At 41.7% G+C, this 23,144-nt stretch overlaps 2 protein-coding genes across 6 annotated transcripts in view; one reads left to right on the top strand and one right to left on the bottom strand.

Moving 5' to 3' along the window:
* LOC137877374 (histone-lysine N-methyltransferase 2D) overlaps positions 1 to 9,120 on the bottom strand; it is a 61,107-nt gene extending 51,987 nt beyond the window's left edge. For 3 of the 5 annotated variants that reach the window (XM_068717244.1, XM_068717240.1, XM_068717245.1), the window contains exons 1-2: positions 7,550 to 8,084; positions 2,720 to 2,953 (exon numbers count right to left, since the gene is read on the bottom strand). The gene's annotated coding sequence lies outside the window, so the exon portion shown is untranslated. Of the gene's footprint in view, positions 1 to 2,719; positions 2,954 to 7,549; positions 8,085 to 9,036 lie in introns of those variants that run through there. The other 2 variants (XM_068717241.1, XM_068717243.1) reach the window with 2 other exon arrangements.
* Positions 9,121 to 9,189: 69 nt separating this feature from the next.
* On the top strand, positions 9,190 to 22,562 carry pah (phenylalanine hydroxylase). The gene is made up of 13 exons (XM_068717195.1): positions 9,190 to 9,323; positions 10,999 to 11,121; positions 15,074 to 15,257; positions 17,293 to 17,381; positions 17,921 to 17,988; positions 18,942 to 19,138; positions 19,308 to 19,443; positions 19,536 to 19,605; positions 19,756 to 19,812; positions 19,984 to 20,079; positions 20,527 to 20,660; positions 20,787 to 20,902; positions 22,002 to 22,562. Exons 1-13 carry the CDS (start codon positions 9,252 to 9,254, stop codon positions 22,043 to 22,045), a joined length of 1,386 nt encoding a protein of 461 aa, XP_068573296.1. The 5' UTR covers positions 9,190 to 9,251; the 3' UTR covers positions 22,046 to 22,562.
* Positions 22,563 to 23,144: the final 582 nt, after the last annotated feature.

The raw sequence follows: 23,144 nt of genomic DNA on the forward strand, positions 1-23,144 counted from the left end.
ATTTTCAATCTTTTTTTCACAATTAGATAAAAAAAAAAAAAAATAGACAAAAAAGCTCCCTCACACACACACACATAAATAAACACATACATCAGCACACAAAAGCTGACAAAGCCTCTCACCAAACACATAAAAATACAATTACAAGGGCTTTCATGCTGTTCTAAGGAAAGCAGCCCAGCCCACTGCGTGCTGCTCTTTGTCGGCAGCGGGACCCAGAATCAAAGAGCGCTGACCTGGGCCAGCTCTGCCCGGCAGGCCTGCGGGAATTCCTGCTCTGACTCCAAACCCTGCTTGCCATGCCCCCCCCCCCCCCCCCAACACTTCGACTCCCTCCTGCTGCCCCCCGGTTTGCTCCGTTATTTCCTCATCTCATCAATCTGTCAGCTAAGCCCTTTGACACGCAGCACAATATGGTCCCAGTATTTCTCAGTTCATTCCCCCTCTTTTCAATATGGTTCCAGCATTTCAAGATTAGTCAGCTCACCCACGAGGTCTGCTCCCCTGGTGCCTTTAGGAGGGGGGGGGGGGGGGGGGGGGGGGGGGGGGGGGGGGGGGAGGGTTCAACACAAATATAGTTGCTAGAAGCAAAGAAATGGCAGCTTTCAGGCCTGAACAACAGCCAGAAGATGTAATGTATTTTACATCTCTCCACATTTAAATTGAACAACAACAAACATTGACCAGATGTTAAAACTCCAAATTAAATTTCAAACACGACAAACAAGTTCAATTACAAACAGGTTGCAATTTCATAAGCAATGCTCACTAAATCCTACTCTCTTATAGTGGAACCAAGATCGTGTTCACCACATTATCCTGACTCATGACAAATCAGACAGTTTTGTGACAAAGTCAGGACAGTTTGGGTTATTTGCAAGTTGCATACTACCACTCTTCAGGGTTTAGGGCCAGCGTTTGCACAGTTTGGGATGGTTTAAGTCATGACTACTTGGAGTTGTAGAGAAAACTCTAAGATTTGAAACCATATTTTTATGGGCGTTGAATACAATTTGACCAAAATGACCAAACAGTCTGAAGATACAACAATTTAACTTCCAGGTGACAAGTTTAGTGTAAATTGATTAACAATGTGACATAAATGAGGTGGGAAATCTTCAGGGATGTATTTTTTGAAGAACATACTGAATGTATGTCCCAAAAACATTTCAGACATGCAGCTGTTTACGCCTCTGTTGTTTTGAAGTAGCATCCTACAGTATTGTGAATAAATTGTGTTATTTGTGCAAGTAAAGTAAGATGTAATCTACTTCTGTGTGATATTCTACACCCTTGCCAGGTTTGCTCATTAACTCTGACCCTCTTTCCTCACATCTGCTCACTACACACCTACTACACATCAGTACCCAACTTAAACGATGAATACTGACAAAGATTTGATAAAAAAAAAAATCCAGTCGCTAAGATACTTTAAGTAAAAGTTGGCCACCTGTGGTTAAACAGTTTTATGGAGAGAGGGAGGTGAAAGAGAGAGTGTATATTCCTGCCGCTGGACTGGACTCACTCGAGAACAGACCATTCAATTTATTTTCAAGTAAGGATGAAAGGAAGACTCCAAACTATGCATGTCGTCTATTCACGGGTGACGCTCTTTAAAGAAAGAAAAAAAAGACAGCAAAAAGAGTTGGGAGAGGGTGGAGGGGTGGAGCGCTGCATAAATTTTACATACACAAGGCAGCAGACAAAGTGATTGTTGCTTCCCCAAAACTTTTTTTCCTCCTCCAGAAAACACTTTCCTTGCTGAATAGGCACCTATTAGTGACTCCTTTATGGGCACAGGGCTCTTGAATGGCTCCTCACTGTGCGTCTTTATCATAGTCAGGCCGTGAATACAGGCAGCCCCCACCTCCCGAAGCCCAACCAAACTCCTTACAGCTTGTATTGATAGGTGCTGCGGTGCTGGTGATGATGGGTGAGGCAGGATGAGAAGGGGGGGGGGGGGGCACTCTCACCCCCTGTTGTGTGCTCCAGGTGTGGTGGGTTAAGCGTAGCGCTCCGTAGCCTCCATTGTGCCGCAGACTTTTTCTTTACCACAAAAATAATAAAAATGGATGCAGTGTTTTACATGCATTAGCTGATCTCCATAATGCCCCCCCCCCCCCACCTCCCGCTGCACCCCAAAACAAGTCAGGCCTCCGGCGAATCGCTGCACACCGCCTCAGAGCCCTGTATTGTTGCTGGATTATTCAGGAGTTAGCTGAAAGAAAGAGACAGGGAGAGCGGGGTGTCTGTACTTTATCTCCAGGGGAGACAGGGGCTAAAGACGGAGCTTCTTTAGAGGAGTGAGTTACTGCGACGAAAAGCCCGAAAACACCTGCAGAAGACGAGCGCGGGGAGGCCGAGGCAAGGCAACCCTATTGTTTGTCTTTACTTTACACGTCTACCCTCCGAGGTACCGTCGGCTAGCTTCTTCTGAATGCAGGAGACTTTATTTATCACCAGGGCCGTCTCATAACCTGTCATAACATTAAAACCTGCAACTAAAACGCCGCTGACATTTTGGCTGACAGACCCATCAGAATGTGGTCGACTTCAATCAGCAAGACTTGAACAAACAGTGTGTCTGTGTGTGTGTTAGTGAAAGCATGATTCATTGAACTTTGAAGTTATGTGTGTACTCTCGCAGTTGAAGGAGGGAGAAACGGAGAGTAAGCGAGACTTTATGATGAATATGGAAGCATTGTTCAGCCATGCTTACCTCCACAGGGAACCATCTGCTCCCTGTCAATGCATCACCTGCTCGTCTGAGCCGTCTCCAGGGCGACAAGGGGTGTGGGGGGGGGGGGGGGGATTAGGAGAGGCTATGGCATTGATGGTAGGGGCGGTCGCTGGGGACAGAGAGGAGGTTGACTGGAGGAGGAGGAGGAGGAGGAGGAGGAGGAGGAAGAGGGGGCTGATGGGTGGGAGGTTGCCGGCCGAATGTCGTCCTCTGCTGGTGGAGAGAGTTTGACCGTCAGAGTCAATATTTGGTACCATTTCCTCCGACAAGAGGACACCTGTTGAACATGTTTTTGGTGTTGAAGAAAGAATTTAGTATGATTTAAAGGGTCGATTCACCCAAATTACAAAAACACATGTTCTCTCTTACATCTAGTGGTGTAACAATGCAGATATCTTTGGTTGTATTTGCCAATGTTTTCAGTTATCTGTCTCAGACATTTCGGCGTGTGGCACTGACAGTGAAGGTGAACTGCATTACGCATCTATCGAGAGGACATGACTTGTCAAGCGTGAACGTGATGAGCTGCTGCAGAGCGACAGTCCCTCTGTGTTTGGTGAAGGCCGTCATGCAGGTATTGTGAGGTATCGTGTGACAAGCAGCATGAATGTCAGTCACTCACAGAGTTCTCATTAAGTCTCCGTGTTCCTCCACCTACAGCACACTGTACGTTCTGCCAGTGACGGCTGGGTAAACACACACCTGATGACTGAGCCCGATGTTTGGGACACCACCGAACTACAACACCCAGTACAGTAGATTCACGCTAAACACACGCCTTAGTTTACGGAGTAGTTCTACATTTTGAGTAAAAAAGCAGACTCGCTTTCTTGCAGAGTCTAACTAAATATGTACATCTCCTATAAGCCTAACAAAAGAATTACAAATAGTTACAGCTGATAACGCTGTCACAGTGTAAACACTGTTCTCTCTGTCAGCACTGCTGCTGTTGTTAGCGCTATTAGCTCCGTTAGCTGCCGGCTCAGCAGACGCCATGACGAGAGGCAGCGTGGAGGTAATAGATATGCTCTGAATTAAAAATTTAGCATCTTTTAATAAAATTACAAAAGTAAAGGGGACAAAAACAGGATCTATAAATACTAGGGTTACATGTCCACCCTTCCTGGGAAAACTTTAAAAGGTGGTGACCTTTATTGTTCTGCTTTGCCCTGAAATACACACACTGATTATGCTGAGCTTGAAAGTTTTGATAGCAAACTACATTAAATGTAGGATTTTTTGCCAATACTTTAGTATCTGACACGGAGGACAAGAAGGCCGTTCAGGGGGAGCCGTTAGCCAACGCTCACCTGCACCCTTTCACAGACTCCGGGTGACACACAGAAAGTCTGACTGACAGGTGAAAGTGACCACGGCTGCAGGGAGGAAACACCTTTTGTGTTTGGTCAGAGAGCCGGTGAGGGCGGTGAACCAGGTCTCCCTGCCGTCGAGATCATCAGCCTGAGGGCGCGGAGGGGAGGATCTGGATCACTCTCTCCTCACATCAACAATGCATCACGACCTTAACATGTCATCCCCCTCAGTTAGGGACCTCAACTCTCTCCCCCTTAAAACACACTCAATCTAATCTCCATCTTTACCACATGTGTAGGAAACAAGAAGGCGATACAAAACATCGTCCACCTGCAGGTAACACTATGCCTCTCTGTTATCTGTTGCACATTCTGCCAATAACAGCCTTTATAGCATGCAATCAGTGTTTGTATCAAATCGGAGGCATTGATTAACCCAACTTGTATAGTTTTAATTGTTCAGAAACAAACACTAAGTGCACACAATATTAACTACTATATTCTCTTCCTGAGGGACACATCCAGCTTGTTTTCCTTATTGATTTCTCTTCTTAAATTTACACCCTAAACAAAGCAGAACACGTCAATAAAGAGAACCAGACGAACACGAGGGGGGTTTCTGTAGCTTTTACACGAGTGACATGCAACGCAAGCTACAAGTCAATATCAGGAGGAAGCCCCTCGTGTTTCTTGTCGATTCAGTGTGTTTTTGAGTGAGCCTACAATCATGCTAGCAGCTCCGAGAGGCTGCAGCAGTGCTAAATGCTAATGTCAGCAAGCTAACACGCTCACAGCAGGTACAGTAAACACAAAGTACAGCAGAGGCTGATGGGAATGTCATTGTGCAAGTACAGTATAAGGTCATAAACCAAATTAAAATAAATAAATAAAGTAAATTCAGCCTGCTGGTGGGATCACGGAAGTTATTACAACTCAACAGGAGGGGGCGGGAGTGTTGCCACCAAAACCCACAGCAATTTATCCAACAGTGGTTAAGATGTTTAACAAATGTCAAACTCATGGATGTGCAAGAGGGAAGATGAGCAGATCACCAAATTCATTAAGATTCATCCTCTGGTGACCATGAATGTACGTGCAAAATGTTATAGCAATCCATCCAACAGGTGTAGAGATGTTTAAGTTTGGACCAAAGTGACAGACCGGCCGACTAAAAACAAGTGTCTCCTTCACATCATAGCACCACTTCATTGTTTTCTTTTTCTTTTAAACAGCCACTGGGCCTAACTCAGCCTCTTTGCCTGGGTTTGATGTTGATCCTGAGAGAGTTCCTGTCAGGGCCACGTGTAGCGAAGGGACCCGGCCAGGGAAGGGGGTGACTTTCCTGGGTGTAAAATTCAATTATCCAGCGGGTGAGCGTGTCTGAGCGTGTCTGTTGTGAGCGGTGGGCGGACGGCTGCCCGTTCCCAGCATGCGACAAGGGGGTTAAGAACCACAGAAAGACCTCCATTATCCCGAGTGAGAACGGCCCATGTGGCTGGCTGCACGGCCCCCGCTCTCATTCACTCCCCTTTACAACAGCGCTGCCGAAAGCCTCAAAGTTTAATTCTCTTTTCTCTGCTCCCACTCCTTTTCTTCCTCCCCCTCCCCCCCTTCCTCTCTTGCTCTCCTACTCTCTCAGAAAAGAGCCTCCACAATGCTGCTGGAAGGCTGGAGTGGATTCTTCAGCACCCCTGTGGACAGTGCACATGTGGACAACATTCACAGGATGTCTGTCAACTAGTCCATTAATCAACGGCGTCTCATGAAAGCACAATTAGGAAGCTCACAACTCTATAACAGATTATCATCTCTAAGCACCCCCTGCTACTCGTGCTGCACAACAACGCTCTGTGCTGAAGTTGGTTTTCCTCGTCCAACTGCACTTTTTCCCGACAATTATTATGAAAAGAAACTGAAGTTGCATAATCGTTACAAAACTTCTTTTTTTTTTTTTTTTCTTTCTTTAAGTGAGGACAGCTGCAGAGTGTAAAAGAGCTCATTCCTCGCAGTCTGAAGCCATCGGGCAGTAAAACCGACGCATCTGGCTAATCATTAGTGTGAGAATGGATCTTCAGTGTGTGAATAAGACTGAGGCCCTATGGAGAAGGGCCATTGTAGACGCACACTGCACCACTTCTCGTGATAAATGAGCAATTGTCTCCATCACTATTAAAGACAGTAAATGACGCAGTGGGGAGCTCTCCATCCACTGTACAATATGAGGAGGACACTGAGGAAGGAACTACTGACCGCTGGAGACAAGCAGACGACACATACAGTGACCCATTATGAGCCCCTCTCTGCAAGAAATGGGGGACTCGTAAAAGGAAATAGAGCGGCTGCTGGTAACTTTGGGCAGCCAAACAAGCTGTAAACACAATATTGTCATAGTATAACCTTATAAAGTTGACATGTCAATTCTCTGTGGGTTTTTGGAGCCGATCTCAGCTGACATTGGCCGAAGGCAGGTACAACCGGGACAGGTCGCCGGATTATCACAGGGCTGACACATAGAGACAGACAACCATTCACACCTACAGGTAATTTAGAGTCATGTACAAATAATTAAAAAAAGACACTAGAAGTTAAACAAACAAAACATCATCAAATTCCTACATGTCTTCATGACGATTTACGTAACCTAAAACATCATGCTGAATAATCATGTCGACCAATTTTTTGTTTTACAGTGCAGAAACAAAATGACATAAGTGAGTTGATTGTAAAGAGGTAGACAGGAAGAGAGACGTGCAACAAAGATCCTGAACCTGAAATCCAAACAGGGATGTATAGGTACCATTCAGCTAGTGGGGCAAACCTTTTTACATAACAGGCAGCTCAGTGGGGCATTACACCAAAACTGTAACAGTGTAAGTATTTCATTCCCAATGGGGTTTTCCATTCTAGCACTGAACTTTCACTTCACCACTTTTCGTGTTGTTTCAGTTTTGGGTCCGGATGTTAAATGTGCTGCTCTGAGTGCTGGACTGGTGGCCTGCTCTCAACATTACCAAACCTACACTGCCCTCATGTGGCACCTGTGGACCTCCTCACTGTCAGGTGTGATAGTTGGAGCTGATTTGTTTGCATGGACACAAATTACTTCTCCGTTATTTCTAGGAGTTTCTATATGGCTTCAGTATTATTATGGCTGTAGTTTAACTTTTTTCTGGCTTTTGAATTTGTGGTTGTTTAAGTTGGCCTTGGTTTTAAAAAAGTGCTGGTTGATGATTTATCACTAAGTCCTGCGCAATTCCCAACCTAAGAAGGTTATACAAGTGAATTGCTCTAGGAAGGTGCTTTCTGAGTTATTGCAGGCTTACAATCACTTGATACAGGAGAGACAAAATTCAAACAAATAGGGAAATAAGTGAAACTCAACAAGCATGACACCTGTTGTCACATACCATACTTCAAAAGTGGAGAAGAAATGGCCGAAATGTTCACGCAAAACCTTCATCTCTGTTCCTTAAACCAGCTGAATGAGTATCGTTACCTGTAAAGCAGGACTGCAGGCTTGTTATACTTCATGAGAGCACAGACAGGTGGAGTATTTCTTCAAGCCACTTGCAGCATCCAATGATCCATGTTTGCCTTCTCTCCGCCAGTCATCCAAACTTCTCCTAATAAAGGAAATAAATAGATGCTTATTAAGTTTTCACATAAATTGAATAAAAAATATATGTAATTTTGTTTGGATCAATTGTGTTCTTTAATATTTAAAAGCTCTTTTTGTAAAAAGCTGAAGTTCCACTGACTTTGGATGCAATCTTGTAACTTGTAAATACTTATTAAAACCCTTTTAATTCCCTTCAAACCTACCTGTGTTCATTAGAAGGATACAAATAAAGATAAAGAAAACATGTCTCACTATGCCAAGGTATATGTTGTATATAGGCAACCCAAGAGGAGAAACACATTCAGAATTTGCAGATGCACTCTGCTGTCTGCTTAGTGGGAGAAAAGCCTCTGCAGCCACCTTGACCATAGTTGATTTGTGGTCACACCTTGTGGACACTGGTAATTTCACAGTCCAGATGTAGTTTCCAGAACCTTCTCAAGTATATGCAGAAATGTGTACAACTGCACACATGTAGTGGCCCAAGCAGCTTTCTCTTATTTTTATATATATATATATATATATATATATATATATATATATATATATATATATATATATATATATATATATATATGAAATGTAATAATTTTAATCCCCTAAGATTTCTATTATATTTCTAAATGTTAGCATGCAAACATACTAAACCAGGATGAACATGCTAAACATGATACCTGCTAAACATAAAGGTGCTAGCACTGTCATTGAGACTAAACGTTAGCATACTGACGTTGGCATGCTGACGTTGGCATGCTGGCGTTAGCATTTAGCTCAAAGCACTGTAGAGATTTAACGTTAGTAGTAGAGCAGTCTTGCTCCAAGAAGGTCGAGGCTAACGTTAGCATGGCGGTAAGCTACTCTGCCTCTGATTGGCTACTTCCTGCTAAATGCTAACGTTAGCCTAGCTATGATGTACTGTCTATTTAATAGCCATTTCCACTTTCTCCTAGCTAGCTGCTAGCTCCTCTATCTTTAGCATATCTGTTCATCCTTACAACCTCAATCATATATGTCATTACGTAGTTAGGGCGGAGGTAAATAATAAAATAAATAATATGTACTTTTCTTGTAGTGCCACCAGCAGGTTAAAAACTTGATTTTTAATGCTAATATTTTTGCTTAAGAAAAAAAATTGAATGCAGATATTTTACAAATGTTTCTACACTGTGGTGCTGCTACTTTGTTACCTAAGTAAAAGATCACCAATAAGTGTAATTATGTAAGTAAAGGTGACTTGTAACCAGGTCAGTCCGGTTGCACAAACACAAACAAGCCTATGGGCAGCAGCAACATTTAAATTAATTTAAATAAAATAAAAATACATTTAAAAAGTTAAAACTGAACCTCAGCATTGCATACTCAACTTATATCCAGAGCTGCACAACAAGAACCAGATGTTCCGTTGTAATTCTGTTTCACAACAACCGTCCCGTGACATACCGATGCAGAGGGGGGTGTGGTGTCACGTGGGCCGCCGTTGCAAACGCGGAGAGGTTTTATAGACAGGGGCTGCACACAGAAACTTTATCACAGCTCCACAGCAGCACACACAAAGGTCGTTCACCTGAAGAGCAAGAGGATGGACGCTGCATACAAGAGAGTGAATGGAGACCACGGGCCAGAGGCAGAGCCACAGGAACCAGAGCCAGGGGTAAATCTGATTTACGACCCATTATGATACCTGCTATAGAACATTTAACGTCCTTTGCATTTGGCTGGGGCGCCACTTTATGTCCAAAAACCCATCCGCTTATTTGTTCTCTTCTTCTGTGATGAAATAGTAATTTTAAGATGAAAAAAAGAGGTATTATATATAATCTTCTGCATCAGCAACAGTGATAGAGCGAGTCATAGCTGGAATGTTCCAGGTACAGCAGACAAAGGAGGGAGAGTTGAAGTGAACAGAGGGCAAATACAAACAAAACAAAAAGCAGCTGTTGCTGAAAAAATGGAAACTATGTGATGACAAGGCCTTGCAATTTTTTTTACAAATGATCTATGTATAAAGGTATTTGGGAACCTGGATTAAAATATATATATATCCTGTCTTGTTATGTTACAAAAACTAGAGCTTTAGCAGATCAACAAGAAAAATAATCTGCAACTATTTTAAACATAACTCCATTATCGAAATCCAAGTTTTTTTCCAAGCAAAAAATGCCGAACATGACCTTGTTCCATCTTATCTAATATGAGGGTTTCCTGCCTTTCTTTGTCTCATGTCAGATATAAATATCTTTATGTTTTAGGGTTATTGATTTGACAAAACAAGTTATATGGAGACATGACTTTAGGTTGTGGGAAATTATGATTTGCAGTATTTTATAGTCAAAATGGTGAATTTAGTAATGTGTAGATTAAGCAAAAGTAAAAAGAATCATTAGTTGCAGCACCAACAGAAGCCCTCTGTTGTAAAGATGTACAAAAAAGATATGCCTGTTCAGTCAAGACTATCTTTAACTAACTGTTAAATTAAACACTTCATTTAAAATGTACTATTTTGGTTCATTGCATTTCCATACATGACAAAAAATACCAAAGGAAATAAGAAATTACTCATTTAATTGAATAGTTTTTGGTTTATTTAGCTTTTATGTAGTTTATGTAGAGAAAGAATATATATATATATATTTTTTTTTTTAAAGATGGGTTTGCCCTTCATTGCATAACACATGGCACAGTATTATTAGTTCTTCTTTTCATAACTCCTTTGTTAACTGGGTCATCATCCCCCCCCCCCACACACACACACACACACACACACACCCCACACTTCATGGACCCCAGTGCAACCACACTGCCTGCACTGCTTGCATCCCATGTGTCAAGAGGTTATAGGTGTAAAGCTTTCAAGCTCAGACACCTTGACTGCAGAATGGTCACGGCTTTCCACTAGATTTCATGCACTTCCTCCTACACATGGCTGTGCTTTAACATAGATGCGCAGAAAGAGGTCACAACGCGGATGAATCAGCAAAAAAGTGTTAAGAATGTCTCTGAAAATCTGGGAATTACACATCCTCTTGATTTAAAAAGTGGTGTGGTGTGGTGTTTTGGATTATTTATTAAGGTTATTTAGACAATCATGCCCATTCAGCTGCCAGATTTAGTTTTAAGAACACATGATTTTCAAAGAAGATCGAGACAAACGATAAAAAATACTCCATGTAGTCCTCCTCCTCTTTCATTGACTGCTGCAGTTAAAGTTGTTTTAGCTGCTCCCCTGTGATTCTGCTTGTGTAAAAAAAAAAAAAATGCCTAAAGCACATTTGAAAACTCGTAAACTCCACATTAAAGCCATGTGTTCTGCTGTGCGTCTCTCTCAGCGAAGGAGAAGGGGCTCCATGTACCTGGAGGAGGAGACCAGCAAGAAGTCCGAAGTGATCACCTGCATCTTCTCCCTGAAGGAGGAGGTCGGAGCTTTAGCCAGGGGCCTGCGACTCTTTGAGGTAAACGCCACCCCTCGACTGTTGACCCTGAAGCTTCCCTTAGTCATCCCCAGCGCTGACATATTATAAAAGATCCATCCTTTCTCTCAGATCATGACATAAGTTACATGGCGACAAGCACCAAAGGAAACCTGGTCTGCATGGCCGGAGGTCTGAACTGCATTTGTTCAGGAGGCAAAACTGCATTCTGCAGTTTAACACCAACCAGAGCATGCAGGAATGTTGATTTATCACTGGGATAATACTTTGGGTAAAACTTACCCCTCCATAGTGTGGTTAAAAACACATTTTTCTTTTGTCAAGTCGCTAAGATTGACTTCTAATACAACTAACCGCAAGAAATAATCTCTTTTGTTTTAAAGGGCCAGTGTGCAGCATTTAGGGGGATCTATTGGCAGAAATGGAATAGAATATTCATAAGTATGTTTGCTTTAGTGTATAATCCACTGAACATATGAATTGTTGTGTTTTCGTTAGTTTAGAATAAGACGTTTATATCTTTAAAGGGAGCAGCCGGCAGCCATGTTTCTACAGTAGCCCAGAAAGGACAAACACTGGACACTGGACTTTTAAATTACAATCATGAAATGCATTTGAGTCTGAGGAATCCACAACCATAGACTGTATAAGACATGGACGTAGTCTCCGTGACGTCCCCGGGAAGGTTTCTGAAGAGACAAAAAAGAGGCTCAAAGTGAGCCGCTGCGTCTGTCGCCATCTTCGCAGTGACAACACCTTTATACAACCTTATGCCAAATGTAATTTAAACAAATGACTTTTATAAAAAAAATTCAACCTCAGTTGTCATGAACGGGGACATTAGATATAGCTGTGGCTGTAAACATGTCTATTTCAGCTGTAGAGTTGGGTATTTTTACATGGGCGTCTGTGGGGATTGACCAACTAACCAACTTCAGCCGACTGCAGTTTTGGCAATTCTGCTAAAAACGTCAGCTTTGGTGGTTTCTGATACAGCTTCATCAGCAAGAAAGAAAATAAGTGAAATTCCCAAACGTCAAACTATTCCTTTGTGACAATGATGGTCTGAACCAACAGATGGACATGATGAGTTGATGACGAAGGTTCTTCAGGTCTTTTATCTTCATAAAGTTATTGATTAACATGAACAAAAGATACTCTGTGTAGAACAGTTAGTTTCTTTCAAACTTGAGCTACTGATATACCACTAAATGTAGTTCACCAGTTCATGTGGTTACAACATTGAACAGTGCTTTGGGCAGAAGGAAGTAGCTTTTATATGTTATCTGTAGTTGCTTTGGTGTAGTTTTCCTGCTGACCCTTTAAAGAAGGTCTCTAAACAAGCTGAGCTTATCTCAAATGTTTGTGTATCAGTCATGTGCAAACATGACAGGCGGCTCTTTGATCCACTAACCAACCTCCTCCAGAGCTTCTAAATGCAATAGTCAAACATTTGAACTGCTCAGAAATTTATAACCCAATCACCACTTGTAGTTTGCAATGAAAGTGCTTTCCCTTATATACTGCACTTAGTCCAATTTTGAAATATTTGTCATTTTTATTTACCACTTAATACTTCTACTCCACTACATTTGTAACAGTTGAACACATTTTACTTCACATTTTACTTCTTTACTTCACAACTACCTTTTAAATTTCACTTTTACAGACAAAATATATGATAAACGTATTAAATTGATGATAAACGTATTAAATTGATTAAACTTGGGAAAGCTCCCTCCAGAGCAACATGGGACATTATACACCTGTTTTCACAGGCTTGTGATAAATACGCAGATTTTTATGTGTAAAACCATCCCTTTAATTATCAGTAATAATAATGAAATATAATATAGTATCAATGACATAAAAACGTTCTGATAATACGTTTGTATTACTTTTGGTATCAAACTTCTCATTTAGCCCTTGGAAAGAAAGTGAATAATAAAAAAATATCCCCATTTATGGTCTGATCCTGGATGATGAAACTTTTTCAGGTCATTCATAATCACAAAGTTACTAATTAACAGTAAACAAAACAAAAACATGTGTTTGCCTGCGTGTACGTGACTGTGTGAAGGCTCGAAGTAAACACTGACTTCGTTGTTTACTCTTCAACACGGACGTCATTTCAAGGTTTTAGGTTACTCTTCTTGCAAACAAAACACGTTCCCAAAAACATTCCCAAAAAGCAGGAAAACAGTTCAAAAGCGTGCTCAACATCCCCAGACAAAAAGATGTGTTAGGTGAGAGGAACATTTTTTTGGGGGATTTCTTTTTGTTGTTGTGGGGGTGGAGATTTGGGTTGACTCTGTTTAATATCAAGTATCTGCCAAATGCTGCACATCAGGATCCTTTCTGAACCTATGAGCTCCCACTTTACCGATCCTCCCCCTGCTCCACCCCCCTCCTCTCCCAGATCTCCTTTTTCTAGGCCAATTCACCCCCATACCATCTAACCCCCCCCCCCCCCCTCACAGCAACGCAACACATGTTGATTCCCCTAAAAAGCACATTTTGAAGCGAACACACTGCACGTCTTCATTGCTTTTCTCTGACAAATTGAAACCAACTGCCATGTGCCAGCGTTTAGCCGAGCAGCCGTGGCATCTCATCATGAGTTTGTTTCATTCCATCAACTTGTGAATGTCTAATCTGCATATTTCAGTCGCTACATTAAAACCCGCCACACTATTTATCCGCCTGAGACTCAAGCGCATGTGACACGGCAACGTGGCTTTCATGTGACGAGACGGAGCCCCGGGTCGGCCTTGACCCCAGCGAGGCTGACAGGAGGGTAAAAGTCACCTACCGGTGGAGGGACGGCTCGGAGGGGCACAGAAATCTGACGACCACTGCATCGTGCCGGGTTTAGGATTTAGGGTCGACTATGTTAAGCTGGACCAGCCCACCGATAGCACTCATGCTGAAGTATTTCCCTTTGTGCACAGAAACAGCAGTAGCATTGAAGCTTTTGAGCTTTTGTCAGAGGGCAGGAATGAATTAAACACAAAAATTAAGCAGACTTCACCCTCCTGTTTATTGCTGCTAAATGCAATGAATGTACAAAATAGGGCGCATCTTCCAAATATTTAGATGCAGCCACTTTTGCACAATCCATATCTTAATTTTATTTGTCAGACTACATGTCTTCCTTTTTATCTGTGACATATTTAAAAGGGAAATCAATAATGTATAATGACATTTACTTGAAGATTTTTTCAAGATGAAGTATACATAATATATTCAGCTTATGCCATACAAACGGTTTTATATATATCATATTATTTAATGCAGGGCCACATGGTCTTTAAAATAAGCTGTTAAAAGTAGAATAGGATCCAGATGGGAACTGCTGCGCACGCCCCCCTCTTTACTTGGCCTATAGTAGACAGAGAACAACATACTCCCTCTCCCTCCCCAAAGTTATGTGAACCTAAACACAACTTTGATGGTAATTACCACTTAGAGATAGTCACGCTCTCCAGCACGAGCCGGAGCCTGGATATGAAGAACGTTCATCCAAAAGACTTTGGAAACATCCCAATGGGTTTGTGTTCATGCTGCAGAGTGAGAAAAGGCAAAGGAAGATTGTTTATTCCTCTAAACCACTGCAATATGTCCTGAGTGACTTTGCTATGCCAGTCCAGTCTGCCTGGCTCTCTGTCAGTTTGCAGAGAGAGAGTTGATCTGAGGTCATGGTGAACTCCACAAAGTCTGATCGATAGCTATCAATTCAATAGCAACACACTGCCATCTAGTGGTGGAAGAAAGGCAGTGCTGCAGCCTGTTGCAGCACAAGTTTATCTTACATGCTTACATTTTGTAGTTGTCCAATTTGTTTTCATGATGAAACTTTTGTCTTCAACAAATCTAAATTTGCATTAAATATAAATGTAACTAACAGGATCTTCAAAACAAAAACAAATCAGGTCTCACTGTTGTCTCCCCTTTTTTTCCCTGCAAATCTCAGGAGAAGGGCATCAACCTGACGCACATCGAGTCCCGTCCGTCGCGGATGAACAAAGACCAGTACGAGTTCTTCATCAGCGTGGACGCCAGCTGCTCCCAGGCCCTGGATGAGGTCATCGACAGCCTGCGTACACAAATCAGCGGCCACGTGCACGAGCTGTCCCGCAACAAACAGAAGGACACAGGTTAGTGAGTGAGCTTGTGTAACTGAAGAGAGCGGATGAGCATCCGTCCTCAACATGGTCATATAAATGTGTTTTAATAACATGCTCCACAAGTTGTGAGAGGAGAGTTTACGAATGAGTTTACCCACTTTATCCACACTTAATTAGATTCACCATATTACCTTAATGATAACAACAATATCTTCTCAATACACAACTATTTTGGTCTTAATTGTTCTTTAACTTAAAGGAGTGTTTACATTTTTGTGTCACATGTTATTAGATCCACAGAAAGGGCCATACGTTTAGTGAATCTTGCTAACATCCTGTGTTTTATTATCTCTTAATCATGTATTGTTTACTAAGTTCTCCATATTACATAATGTGTTAGCATGCTAACATTTGCTTAGCGCTAAAGTACAGCTGAGGCCATTAGTAGTTTAGCAGGTTTATGGTTTATGGCTGAAGTATTAGTGATGACGCTAGAGTCACAGAAAGTGAGAGGATCCCTATGAAGTTATTACAATTCATCCTGAGAGGAACATGAATGTGTGGACCAAATTTCATGGCATATTTGGCAAGATCTTTCAGTTGCTCCTCTGGAGATCATGAATGGTGGTCTGTCTTTATCAGATTTTGTGCTTCTCCATCCAGTAGATGTAGAAATATTTTTGCTTCATAGGGGAGACTTTTGACCTCATGGTGGTGCTAGAGAAAATATCAGAGCATTACCAAAGTCATTAAGGTTCATCCCCTGGGATCATGAATGTCATTATTCGATTTTGTGCTAATCCATAGATGTAGCGATATTTTGCTACATAGGTGACTCTTTTGATCTTGTGTTGGTGCTCGAGAAAATGTCAGGGGAGTTATTAAGGTGCAGCCGTGTTCATCAGGGACAATCCATCCAATAGTTAAATGAGGCATTTTACTAAAAAACTAAAATGTCAATCTCATGGTGGCACGAGAAGATAAGTCAAGGAATCACTAAAGTAAGTAGGATTCATCCTTTTGGGAGCATGACTAGTTCAAATATTTCGGTCTGGGCCGATGTGGCCGTCCCTGGAGCCATATAGCTAGCGTGGCAGAAAAATCTAATTACATGGAGATCAAAACAGCTGAAACGATCCATTTATCAAGTGTTGTTGTGCTGTTGGGTGGTGCCTCATGACCCTCCAGTCAGACGGGGTAATGGACAGCCAGCGTCGCCGATGAGACTGATGGCCCATCGCCCACATCTAGACCCCTTTATTAGTTGTTTCCAGAATGACATTAGTTTAGCTACTGAGGACCAACAGGCTCAGCAGGAACAAAGGGGCTCTGTGTCCTGGTCCCGGACTAACACAGGGGAGGAGAACATGCCAAGGTCACGGCAGGCAGAGACAGACAGGGCCACCATGGATCCTCCTTTGACCTCGGTGAAGACACTGTGGTCTGCTGGTCAGGGTCAAGTGGACGAGGGGATATTTATGGCCTGTTTGGGAGACTGCCTGTTTATAGAGGAGCAAGGCAGGGACATATTGTCTTCTTGGGGCCTCAGGCTGGACCACACTGCACAAATGTAGATTAATGATTGGGCCCCAGTGTCTTTGAGTGTCATAAATCCATATGAAGAAGCAGATGACCCTTGATTACTGTTCTGCTGAGTGTCAAAAATGCCATGGCACTGAAAAAAAAGAAAAATCCTCTTTAGTCATTCACATCAGTCAAGAATCACACGATATTCAAAGCTGCAACAAACAATTAATGTCCATAACAGTTATTCTCCAATCCAAGATGACATCTTCAAATGTCTTGTTTTGTCCCACCAACTGTCTAAAACCCAAATACTCAGTTTAAAATCATATAAAACAAGAGATTACTTCTCATTGGGATTACACATTTGAATTATTTGGCATGAAAATTAAAATATACTACATAAAAATATCCAGAATATTAAAATGTTCTTCGCCTTGCACAGTTTGTGGCAGTAAATTTGAATTGATTTGACATGAATATATACATGTTGAATAAAAACATAAACTATCAATGTTTAATAACCGTAATTATTCTCCAGTGCCGTGGTTCCCTAATGACATCCAGGACTTGGACCGCTTTGCCAACCAGATCCTCAGTTATGGCTCCGAGCTGGATTCTGATCACCCGGTACGGACTGACTCATCCATCACTGTCTGTGTGCCGCATCCTGCCTCCGCATGTGTGTGTGTGTGTGTGTGTGTGTGTGTGTGTTTGTGTGTGAATACGTGTCCACTCACACCCACGTGTCTTATGAAAGACGGGGCTGTGGAGATGACAGGCTGCACTCTGCCGTCTATTCTAATGGAAACTACCTAGACACACAAATTGATGTCATTGCTTTAATTGAGCCCCTATAATTATAGATAATTGCACCCTTTTGCCACCGCCATTAAAGCAAAATGTATTCATCATAAGCTGAAAAACCCTCTACAAAGGCTTCATTTGAATATGTATCTGCATGCTCTTAATAGAGACGGAGTGCATAATGCTGTCAAAGGCCACAGGGTTTAGCCTTAGCAGAGGATTTCCACTCTTTGATTTAGCTGTGAGTAGCCAGGCTGCGATCATGAGATCTAACATGGCTTTCCTTGTGTGTGTGTGTGTGTGTGTGTGTGTGTGTGTGTGTGTGTGTGTGTGTGTGTGTGTGTGTGTGTGTGTGTGTGTAGGGCTTCACAGATTCAGTGTACAGAGCCCGCAGGAAGGAGTTTGCTGACATTGCCTACAACTACAGACAGTAACTACTCCTTTATTTTGAAAGTCCACCTCTTATTTTGTATGTGTTTTTAAAAAAGGGCCTTGGTGTTTGTGTGTACAATTGAGAAGTATTATACACAGGCACTACAAAGAGCTCCAAACCCAATGATATACGCACTGAGGCGGCTCGCATTTGCATAGCTGCGTAATACTGTGATCATAATGAAGAGCTGCTGTGCTCACGTAGTCGATCATCATGGGGATATTTGGGGGAAACCTAAAAATAAAACTTGTTCATAAAAGTAGGCAGTATCTTTAGAAATCAATTCAGCTTATGATTTACTTAGGATTTATTGACTGATAAAGGACTTTAACACTGATCATGTAACTTCCTTTGTTCCTTTGTATTCTTAGGAGGGTCCTTACAAATTGCTACTGAATATAAAACGGCGGCACTTTCAATTAAAAATAAAAACAAATGTGTCAATAAGCAAGCATACAATTCAGCAAAAACAGAGAATACATTTATAATAAAAGATGATAAATAAGTGAATATTTACGTGGATCTGTTCGTTTGCTTACGTATATACTGCCTCTATGCAACAAGTCTATCTGCCGTTATAAAAACTTACCCTTTATCACTATTTACTGTTTATCTACTGAAACGCAGGGCTAGGCAACGTTAGGCACGCGTTCCACCATCGCACACCAGCAATACGTGTGCTAAGGTTTTTTCGACTGCCAAGTGACCTCTTTCACAACCATTGGCAGTTGCTCGGTATGATTACAGATCTGTTAGAGATTTAAATTTGAATGCGGTGTCATAATAAAAAATTGCTAATGTACACTGATAAAGAACAAAATTAAAAAAAAAATCACTTCCTATAGAAAAGGTTTTAAGTTTGCAATGTTTGTTCCTAAAATGAACAAAACTCAACAAGAAACGGCACAAAGCGCATTAAGTAACCTCACGTCTTCACGTCTTCGTCCCAGTGGACAAATCGTCCCTCGAGTGGAGTACACGGAGGAGGAAAAGGCCACATGGGGGACGGTGTTCAAGGAGCTGAAGACTCTGTACCCGACTCACGCCTGCCACGAACACAACCGGGTCTTCCCCCTGCTGGAGAAATACTGCGGCTACAGGCAGGACAACATCCCGCAGCTGGAGGACGTGTCCCGCTTCCTGCAGTGTAAGTCGTTCATTTCATTTTGGAAACCCCGGGGTGTTTGTTGGATGTGGGAGGCAAGACCTGTTCAAACGCCCTACTTCCTATTCCTCCCTCCCCCTCCCTCACTAACTGCTCTTATTCAACACAACCAAACGCTCACCTCTCTCATCTCTCCGGCTCTGTCCTGCAGCGTGCACAGGCTTCCGGCTTCGCCCGGTGGCCGGCCTGCTCTCGTCCCGGGACTTCCTGGCCGGACTCGCCTTCCGCGTCTTTCATTCCACGCAGTACATTCGCCACGGTTCCAAGCCCACATACACACCTGAGCCGTGAGTGTTCCAAACTCTATTCACAAAAGGAGGGAGAAAAAAATACATGTTCTATGTGTGTTTTGAAGGAGTCATTTTGGTTTCTAATACAGGGATATCTGCCATGAGCTCCTGGGACACGTTCCTCTGTTCGCTGACTCCAGTTTCGCCCAATTCTCACAGGTAACCAAGTGTCCCTTCAGAGAAGAACTGATAAAAAGACACACCATAGGATCAATTAAGTTTTACTATAACACACAAATCTGTGACATTTGTGATTCTGTAACTTTTTATCTTCTAATCTTTCGGCTTTCTATATTTTATTCTGTGCAGGAAATCGGTCTTGCCTCCCTCGGTGCCCCCGACGAGTTCATTGAGAAACTTGCTACTGTGAGTACTGTGTACATGAGCCCAAAATATACAGAGTCTATTATATAATAATATTTAAGAACTAAGCAAGAAACTAGTCGTTATTCAGGTAGGCTTCAGAACAAGTGCTTCTACACTTCTTCAAACAGAATTATAGATCATATTCTTTATGAATCTTATGTGTGTCTTCAGGTCTACTGGTTCACCGTGGAGTTTGGCTTGTGTAAGCAGGGCTTGGAGATCAAAGCTTACGGAGCTGGCTTGCTTTCATCGTTTGGCGAGCTGCAGGTAAGAGAGGGAGAGGCGAGGGGGGGAGGGGGGGTGCACGTGTTTGAGTCATCTGTACATCGCTTTTATCAAACATGGAAGCAGCAGCACGATAAACACACTCAACCTTGTTGCAATGGGTTAGTGGTCTATTCAGATTGGGGTTTTGTGTGTCACTGGGGGAGTCGGCCCAGCGGGGTGTGGGTAAGGGGTGGTAGTGGGGGGGGGGGGGGGGGGCAGAGAGACGGGAGGACGATCTAGGTCACCGGTTTCATAAGCCGCTGTCAGCAGAGGATGTGCACTCTGCCAAGTCACGTCAACGGAAAAAGCAGAGCCCGGAATCATGCTGCACTTCCTGTTTACTGGAGTAGTGATGGGAGCAGAGACACATATTGACAAACTGAAATACATACAGTAAAAAAACCAAACACAAAATAACATGTATTTTGTGACACTGTTTTCTTTCAGTACTGCCTGTCAGATAAGCCCAAGATCCTGCCCTTCGACCCCGCCAAGACCAGCCTCCAGAAATACCCGATCACAGAGTTCCAGCCTGTTTACTTTGTGGCTGAGAGCTTTGAGGACGCCAAAGAGAAAGTGAGGTATGTAAATGGAGTTTTTTTTTTCCTTCTCTCCATTTGATTTGAAGCTTTCCTGCATATATATATATATACACAGTAGGATTAGGTTGCATAGAAATAAAAACGTTGACTTCCGTCTGCCTACAGGAAATTTGCAGCCACCATCCCGAGGCCTTTCACGGTGCGCTACAATCCCTACACTCAGAGTATCGAGGTGCTGGACAACACTCAGCAGCTCAGGAACCTGGCCGACTGCATCAACAGTATGTGGCATCTCTGCACCATTCTATTTTCTGCCCTCCTTTGTTGTGCAACACTACAATATCTTTTTTTATCTTAATATTCATCATTTAAAGCAGGCGCCAAACTTTTTGGGGGGGTTTGTGACTAATTCAAATGAAGCAATGTCCTTTTAGGCCTATAGAGCGGCTATCGAGATTTAAATAAGACTCAGAGTTTTATTTCAATTATAAAGATTATGTTAACTGATCCAAAAGGATGGTGAGGCTGTGTAGCAGGCACATACAACAGGTTAGAGTGCACACCACACATATCTCTATCACTATCTAATATAGGCATAAAGTGCCCAAAGAATTATTTTAATAAAATTAATATCATAGATTATTATGATAGATATTTTTTCTCCACAGGACTGGAGGACTGAGTGAGTAGACTGCAGATAAAACAGACACAAAACACAAACAGCACTATGAAAATAGAGTATTAATATTTACCCTTGCCTCTGTATACATCACTATTATCTTAGAAACAACAGAGAAATTGTATCATATTTAAAACACACTTATATTATGTCATAAAAGTGTAATATTTCAGGGGATACACTGTATTTCAGGGGAGGCAGGTTGCGTATTCTGAATCATTTTAGAGCCATAAAGGGGTCAGATTAAGAAATAAATTCTAGAAATGACAAAAGAATATGCAGAATCCTGTGTAGCATGAATGTTGTATTTGTGTTTCCGGTCCTTTAATCATCCTGTAACCCCTCAGAGTCCTTTTGTGACCCCATTTTGAGTTGTTGGGATCCACTCATTTTAAAAGGACTACACTGATGACAATAAACAATAATAATAATAATAAACAAAATGACAACATCACAATAAGTTGAATTAAAACTGATGATGGGCCCGGCTTAATCAGCGTATATTGAGAACAGTGGGCCATTAGCCAAACAGCCATGGACGATATAACAGGGCTATTTTTGTCTAATTGCTAATTGTTTTTGAAAATGTGTTGATGTGTTCCTCGTCTATGGAGCAAATAATCATGATTCGTTTTAGAAAACTCTAATTGAAGAAGAGTTTTGAAGAAATTTTGATTTAGTTTTTTCTTCTCTTCTTTCAGGTGAAGTGGGGAAACTGTGTGAAGCCCTGAGGAAGCTGGATTAAGTCCACATGTAATCTGAGCCCAAGCTCCCTGAGAGTCTCTTCATTCATTCGATGAAACGGTTTCTTATTGGGCTGCTCGGGGTTCTGCTCTGCACACTTGCAAGTTAGCTTTCGTTGTCTTAAAACAAATAAATAACAATATTACTGTAATCCAATAAGTGTTTTAGTTAAGTGAACAAAGGGGAGCCTGTTACTTCCGTAGGATATAAAGAACGGGTTTGTAACAGCTACAAGATGTTACTGTCAATTCTACCACAGTGTAAGTTTTATTAAGAGGCATGTTTTTCAAAATAAGAGGGTTTTGTCGATCAACATCTTTTTCGTGACTTTGATCAATTTAAAACCCATTATGTAAACATCAAATTTTATGTCTAATATGATGTAAAAACAGCTGAAATTCTGAGATTTTTTTTTATGCATTTCAAACCTAACAGCATACTGACTTTTGCTTGGCTACATTTAATGTTTTGTATGTGCATGAAATGTTTTGATGAAACAAATAAACATTTCTCTTCTCTCTCTTTGTCATTCATGATTTCCTTTACTGGCAGTTACTTCTTGCATATCTTTTGATAATATTATACATAATCCTTTATCATGATGTGCTGCATAATTATGTGTGGGACAACACAAAATTATAGAAGCCAGAGCTAGGACGCTGCACATTTTTAAACAACACTACACTAACTAAAAAAATGAAAGTGTCAAACAACTATAAGTCATCCTGTAAGTGGCTGCTGTAGAACAGATAATGAATGACAATACAGTAAAACACAGTTGAAAAAAGAAGTTATATGCCTTCATATATGCATATCAGCATTCAGTTATAGTTGTTGCTAAATATTAATTAGCACTTAAAAATGTCCTATAACTGCATTATAGTTTGTTAGTGTTAAATGCTTATTATCTTGAAATGGGGTTTAAAGTGTAACTGAAATTATAATAACATTATTAAAATGTTTTTTTGCAGTTAAAATATTTTGAGTTATTGATTTTTTAATTAAGAATATAGAGTATAAAGGCCCTGATGTGCAACACAAAGCACTTTTAACCTCCAACTGGATAAGCTGTATTTGACCTTTATGAATAAGACAGTTAT

The sequence above is a fragment of the Cebidichthys violaceus genome, unplaced genomic scaffold (assembly GCF_023349555.1).
Source record: "Cebidichthys violaceus isolate CVI_PGR_0920_01 unplaced genomic scaffold, fCebVio1.0.p SCAF_21, whole genome shotgun sequence".
NCBI lineage: Eukaryota > Metazoa > Chordata > Actinopteri > Perciformes > Stichaeidae > Cebidichthys > Cebidichthys violaceus.